This window comes from Prionailurus bengalensis, chromosome B3 (assembly GCF_016509475.1).
Source record: "Prionailurus bengalensis isolate Pbe53 chromosome B3, Fcat_Pben_1.1_paternal_pri, whole genome shotgun sequence".
NCBI classification, from domain to species: Eukaryota; Metazoa; Chordata; class Mammalia; order Carnivora; family Felidae; genus Prionailurus; species Prionailurus bengalensis.
This window is the reverse complement of record NC_057355.1, coordinates 25,200,127-25,207,343: the sequence shown is the minus strand read 5'-3', so window position 1 is coordinate 25,207,343 and position 7,217 is coordinate 25,200,127. Positions and strand designations below refer to the sequence as shown.

The window sequence follows — 7,217 nt, the reverse complement described above, 5'->3', positions numbered from 1 at the left end:
CCATGGCTCATTTGGATTTTGATTCTAGCTGATTCCAGAAGGAGGCTCCTAACCCGGGTCCCCAAACTGTTTCCTAGTCCTGGGCCCAGGAAGCAGGGCTGGCCCAAGAAGAGCCTGGCAGCTGCCAGGGAACTGCGGTGCCTTTTCTCTCACAGTCTGCAGCTTCCTCTCTCCTACCGGAGACAAGGCGCGTTCCTAACGTTCTGGGACTGAACTGATGCTTCTGGGAAACGAAACCAAACTGCTCTAAGTTTCCAGCTCTGGCTTTTTTTCTTTCCCGCTATCTACGGTATCTCCAGCCCTGGCGCGAGGCGGGGCCAGGAGCTGCGGCGGCGGAAATGGCCGGGAGGGCGCCAGTACAAGGGGTCTCTATGCGGCGCGCGCCCCGCCCCGCCCCGCTTGCGCCCTGCCGCGACTGCGGACCGGCGGGCTGGGCGGGGCGGGCGCTGACCGCCGTCTCCTTGCGTCCCGCAGGCTGGGAGCTCGCGCCGCCGCGCCCGAGCCGCCGGCGATGATCACCTAGGAGGCTGGCGCGGTCAGGCGCGAGCGGCGGAGGAGCCGGGCGCGGCGACACGCGGCCATGGAGCGGGATCTGGCGGCGGCGGCGGCCCAGGAGCCCGGGTCCCCGGGTCGTCGCCGTCGGCGGCGGCGGCGTGGGGACGGCAGGACGCGCGTGGTGCGCTCCAACCTGCTGCCGCCCCCGGGCGTCGAGGACCCCGCGGCGGGCGCGACCAAGGGTGCGCGGCGGCGGCGGCGCGGGGGCACCCAGCACCTGGCAGACAACCGGCTCAAGACCACCAAGTACACTTTACTGTCCTTCCTGCCCAAGAACCTGTTCGAGCAGTTCCACCGCCTGGCAAATGTGTACTTCGTCTTCATAGCGCTGCTCAACTTCGTGCCGGCGGTGAATGCCTTCCAGCCCGGCCTGGCGCTGGCGCCCGTGCTCTTCATCCTGGCTGTCACGGCCTTCAAGGACCTGTGGGAGGACTACAGCCGCCACCGCTCGGACCACGAGATCAACCACCTGGGCTGCCTTGTCTACAGCCGGTGAGTTGGGCGCTCGGAGCAGTGGAGCACGGGGTCAGTTCAGGGCCACGGCTCTCCGATAACTTGGTGTTGGGCTCTGTGTGAATGGCACCGGGCGGGGTGTGCCCAGAGAGCCGCTCGAGTGGGGGCGAAGGGTCCGACTTCCATTGCTCCTGGGAGCGCGGGGGGTACCCTGTCCCTGATTGCTTGGCACTGAGATGCCGCGTCCGAACCAGAATGATCCCAGGACTGGAATCCAGCGGCCGCTGGGCGTCCTCATCCCCACCGCTCCCGCCTTTTAAGTAAAAAGGAGGGAAATCCATCCCCCGTCTCCCCACCGCCCCCCCCCCCCCCCCCCCCGTGCTCTGGTTTGAAGTCCTAGCCCCAGTCTTCCATGAGGCTCTCTAGGATAGGTTGTTTAACAAGTTTAGCAACCAACCCAGGTACCTAAAGCTCAGGCTTAGGTAACATCTCTTCTTGGAACAACAGTGAAACTGCCACCAAGTTTTGGTGTGACCAGCACAGACATATTAAAAAAGCAGAGGTAATAATAGCAGCTGCCATCCATTGATGTGAGCTGTGAGCAGGCCACCCACTGAGCACCATTCCATAGTTGACTGTTTATTGTTAATTTTCTAAAAATTAGCCCGTTTCTAAACGTAAAGACTGAGGCTTTGAGGGGTTTTCCAGCCCTGCCCATGGTTGGTATTAGGGAATGTCGTTCCATTGGGCTTTTTCTCACTCCCTGCACCTTCCCAGAGTTTTGGACCCTCAGGCTCGGAGTGACTGGTGTCTTTTCTCCCTTTAGACTATCCACCCCCAAAGAGCCACTCCAGATCCATCTTGGAGCTGTGCCCAGTAGCTGAGCCCACCTCAACAATCCAACCCCTCAGGAAGGCAGATGGTCTGGACTTCTCTCCAAAGCTCATCCCATCTTTCCCTCCTCTTCACTTTGCTTGAATCCTGGTGTAGGGGGCTGATGTGGGCCGCTGAGTTAAGGACATTACTCTTGTCTGGCTTCTGTCACATGTGAGGGGCTTCTAGGAAATACCTTGTGCTCTCAGTGGCAGATTGTTCCCCTAAAAGATGGGAGTCATGGTTATTCCTACTTTTTAGGATAACTTAGATGCAGAGTTGTATTTCTGACCCTCCCAGCAACATTGGTTGTGCTTCATACTTATTTTACAAATGAGTAAACTGAGGTTCAGAGAAGTTAAGTAACTTGCCCAAGGCCACACAGCTGCTATGTAGTGAAGTGGTACTGGAATTTAACCCAGGTCTTGTCAGTTTTACAGCTTTTCCAACATTGTAGTGCTTGTGCTTCTTAAATTTATATAAAAATTACTTGAGGAGTTTGTTAAAAATTACAACTCTCAGGCTCCCATCGCCAGTGTTTCTGGCCAAACCCATCTGGGATTGGACCCAGGAATCTGAGTGTTTAATTAGCACAGAAGTGATGCTTATTTAATGATGTCTTATACTTTGAGTAATGCTCTCTTGTTCTCAAGGGGCACCCACTGCCCAGTAGGCAAGCATGATGTGGATAGGGCTGTGGGATTTCCTGGCTCTTGTTCACAAGAAGCCTGAGATTAATAAGGGAGGGGGCATCTATTACACAGACATCTAGTGTAAGGATTCTGGGAGCTGTACATCTGCCTTCTGCAAGACAGAACTCTGGTGGGACTGTCGCAGGTTTGAGTCTTCACACACACCACTTCCTGTTATTAGTGAGCCAGTAGCTCCGGTAGCCTCCTTTTCAGAAATACTTAGGCCTCAGGAAATATAGTATATTTTCAGTTGACAGAGTGTTTTTAATCCATTAAGTCATTTGACCCTTAAAACCACCATCACCCCAAATGTGCAGATGAGAAAATAGAGTGGGACCCAAACGCAGTTCTCTTTACTTGACTTCAAAAGGTTTCATAGGATTTTGAAACCTTCATCTTCCCCTTGGACCACACCTGTCCATGTTCTCCTCACCTTCTACCCTGACCAGACTGGGATTCTTAAATAATCAGTATAGCCCTCAGGGGCAGGTCCTCAGAGATAATGGTGCTTTCAGCAGAAGTTGCTAAATGTCTCCCAGCTCCCAAGTTGAATTTCTTGAATGCTTTCCTGGGCAGAGAAGGGACCCTCTCCTTAGGAAGGTCCCATGTGCAAGAGGGGTGGTAGCTGTTTGTGGAGACGAAGACTATCTGGAGGACAGTCATCCTTGTTCAGAAGCCAAACTCTTCCAGGCCTAGAAAGTCTGTGATTGGTGTTCTTAGGACTGAGCTGTGAGTAATGTGGATTTCTGAGCCCTCCCCTGTCCTCTGAGAATGGTGACTTGTGCACCCATTGCATTCCAGGCTGTGTGTAGCTGCCATGAAAGTTCTGTGCTTTGACTCAAACCAGTGCCCTGAGTTGCTCCTCACCATGTCAGGCCCTAGCCACACCCTGGGATAGAAAAGGAGGAGGCTGGGTCTCGCCCGGAGCTTACTGTGGGGATTGATTGCACTATGCAGGACGTGTCCATGGGCTGGGGCCAGGACAAGGCTCCTAGCCTAGCATTGCAGGATGCAGGTGAGGAGAGGCCTCCCAGAGGAGGGCATGAGTGAGGACCAGGGAGGATGTGGCCAGACAAGGGGCGGGAAGGGCAGATGCCACAGTTGAGAGAACACAGGATGGTGGTGGTGGTGGTGGGGCACGTGACAGGGTCAGGGCAGCCTAAGACTGCAGCCAGGCCATAATTTTTTTTTGGGGGGGGGGTAAGGTGCATTCTTGAAGCCCAGGATCTCAGGTGCCTGGCATTGGGACCAGCCAGAGTGGCCCAGAAGATGACTTATTTTATGTCAGGCCAAAGTTTGTTCCGTGCCTTTGGTTACTAGAGAGACAATGGGAAGCACAGTTGTGAGCAGTCAAGGTCTGTTCTGTGCTGCATCATTTCTCTGGTTGATGTGCAGAGGGGTGTTTAGTCAAAGAATGTGTAAATGCAGAACATGAACAAAGTTTAGTTGGGGAAGCCTTATCTGCTGACACCGTCTCTGGATGGTGGCTTCTTTTGGACATGTCTGTGTTATGACTGTAGCCTGCAGTGTGTCAGTTATTTATGTGGTGTTTCTCTCAGTAACATAGTCCTAGGGTTCCTTCTTTATGAGAATCCCCATCAGACTTGTGAGAAATGCAATTTCCCCAGCCCCCACCCCATGCTTTCTAGCCTGTGGAGGTGGGAAAGCTGGTGTCTTCATCAAAGCTTTGTTAACACACAGAAGTTTGACAAGCAGTCCTTTGCTTCCATGTCCTGAGCCCATTGTATCCTCTCATGGATTTCATACTGTGGTATTTAGAAAAATCCTCCTGAGCCATGCTCAGTGGGATGAGAGAGATAGAGAGGTGGGTGATCTTGGGGGTCGGGTCCTATCAGTGACCTCCCAGCTGGTAGAAATGGTCAGTTTGAGCATCACGCATTTGTGGTCTAGTGGGTTGGGGAGGGTGTAGAAAGGCCTTCTTGGTCATACAGACCATTTTGGTGCTGGCTGTGGCTGGCCAGAGGGTCCACAGGTGGAAAGAAAGGGGGCTTACTGAGCAGCCATCTGGGACAAGGCTGGTGTCACCAGAGGCCTGGGCTGAGAGGGGAACAAATGGTTGAAGGGTGCAAGATTGGCAGGGCTGAAGGAGGAGAGGACATGGGAACACAGAATCAGCCTGGAGAGTGGTGATGGAAAGCAGAGAGTAGTTGTCTGAGAAGGACATTGATAAGGAAGTTGAAGAAGCAACATTCCGAGAAGGGAATATTGCCCAGGAGAGCCAAAGGGAAGAAGCAGGGACCATGCATGTAAGAAAGCACTCTCATCCTTGTCTTCACTTTTAAGGGAAGTGGGTAATACTTCATTAAACAGGAAAACCTGCTCCTTGCTCCCAGAAACAGAGCAGGTCTCCTAAGGGTACAACTTGAGGTGGGAGTGCTGCATAAGCCCCCTGCCTCACCTGCACTCTGTTTCCTAAGTTGTCAAGTGGGCTGTTGAACCCAGGTCTGCATTCCCCTTCTGGCTCCCTTGTCCTGTGACCCTTTGCTCCATACTCTGCCTGAGTCATTGTATAATGTTTCCCCCTTTTGCCTCCATTCCCTTTGTAATGACTTAAATATAGTCTTTTTAAAAAATTTTTTTAATTTAATTTTTTTAAATTTACATACAAATTAGTTAGCATATAGTGCAACAATGATTTCAGGAGTAGATTCCTTAATGCCACTTACCCATTTAGCCCATCCCCCTCCTACAACCCCTCTAGTAACCCTCTGTTTGTTCTCCATATTTAAGAGTCTCTTATGTTTTGTCCCCCTCTCTGTTTTTATATTGTTTTTGCTTCCCTTCCATCATGTTCATCTGTTCTGGGTCTTACAGTCCTCATATGAGTGAAGTCATACGATATTTGTCTTTTTCTGACTAATTTCACTTAGCATAATACCCTCCAGTTCCATCCATGTAGTTGCAAATGGCAAGATTTTATTCTTTTAATTGCCGAGTAATACTGCATTCATCCATCGATGGCATTCATCCATCGGTGGACATTCTTCTTTATCCATTCATCCATCGATGGACATTTGGGCTCTTTCCATACTTTGACTATTGTTGATAGTGCAGCTATAAACATTGGGGTGCATGTGCCCCTTCGAAACAACATACTTGTACCCCTTGGATAAATACCTAGTAATGCAATTGCTGAGTTGTAGGTTAGTTTTGTTTTTAATTTTTTGAGGAACCTCCATACTGTTTTCCAGAGTGGCTGCATGAGCTTGCATTCCCACCAGCAATGCAAAAGAGATCCTCTTTCTCCCCATCCTTGCCAACATCTGTTGTTGCCTGAGTTGTTAATGTTAGCCATTCTGACAGGTGTAAGGTGGTATCTCATTGTGGTTTTGATTTGTATTTCCCTGATGATGAGTGATGTGGAGCATTGTTTCATGTATCAGTTGGCCATCAGCATGTCTTCTTTGGAGAAGTGTCTATTCATGTCTTTTGCCCATTTCTTCCCTGGATTATTTGTTTTTTGGGTGTTGAGTTTGGTAAGTCCTTTATAGATTTTGGATACTAACCCTTTATCTGATATGTCATTTGCATCTTCTCCCATTCCGTTGGTTGCCTTTTAGTTTTTCTGATTGTTTCCTTCACTGTACAGAAGCTTTTTATTTTGATGAGGTCCCAATAGTTCTTTTTTGCTTTTATTTCCCTTGCCTCCGGAGATGTGTTGAGTACGAAGTTGCTGTGGCCAAGATCAAAGAGGTTTTTGCCTTTCTCCTCAAGGATTTTAATGGCTTCCTGTCTTACATTTAGGTCTTTCACCATTTTGAGTTTATTTTTGTGTATGGTGTAAGAAAGTGGTCCAGGTTCATTTTTCTTCATGTCGCTGTCCAGTTTTCCCAGCACCACTTGCTGAAGAGACTGTCTTTATTCCATTGGATATTCTTTCCTGCTTTGTCAAAGATTAGTTGGCCATACATTTGTGGGTCCATTTCTGGGTTCTCTATTCTGTTCCATTGATCTGAGTGTCTGTTCTTGTGCCAGTACCATACTGTCTTGATGATTACAGCTTTGTAGTATAGCTTGAAGGCCAGGATTTTGATGCCTCCTGCTTTGGTTTTCTTTTTCAAGATTGCTTTGGCTATTCAGGGTCTTTTCTGGTTCTATACAAATTTTAGGATTTTTTTGTTCTAGCTTTGCGAGGAATGCTGGTGTTATTTTGATAGGGATTGCATTGAATGTGTAGATTGCTTTGGGTGGTATCTACATTTTAACAATATTTGTTCTTCCTATCCAGGAGCATGGAATATTTTTCCAATTTTTTGTGTCTTCTTCAATTTCTTTCATAAGCTTTCTATAGTTTTCAGTGTATGGGTTTTTCACCTCTTTGGTTAGATTTATTCCTAGGTATTTTATGGTTTTTGGTGCAATTGTAAATGGGATCTATTCCTTGATTTCTCTTTCTGTTGCTTCATTGTTGGTGTATAGGAATACAGCCGATTTCTGTGCATTGCTTTTATATCCTGCAACTTTGCTGAATTCATGACTCAGTTCTAGCAGCTTTTTGGTGGAATTTTTTGGGTTTTCTATATAGAGCATCATATCATCTGTGAAGAGTGAAAGTCTTAGCAGAGGCTAAGACTTCCAATACTATGTTGAAAAACAGTGATGAGAGTGGACATCCCTGTCTTG

The 7,217-nt window shown here is 49.0% G+C and overlaps 1 protein-coding gene across 3 annotated transcripts in view; it reads left to right on the top strand.

Annotated features, from left to right (window-relative positions):
- The first annotated feature begins 399 nt into the window (after nt 1-399).
- ATP10A (ATPase phospholipid transporting 10A (putative)) overlaps nt 400-7,217 on the top strand; it is a 198,948-nt gene continuing 192,130 nt past the window's right edge. For all 3 annotated transcript variants that reach the window (XM_043554896.1, XM_043554895.1, XM_043554894.1), the window contains exon 1: nt 400-1,047. In XM_043554896.1, the coding sequence (XP_043410831.1) occupies nt 581-1,047 (467 nt within the window). In that variant the 5' untranslated portion in view covers nt 400-580. The remainder of the gene's footprint in view (nt 1,048-7,217) is intronic.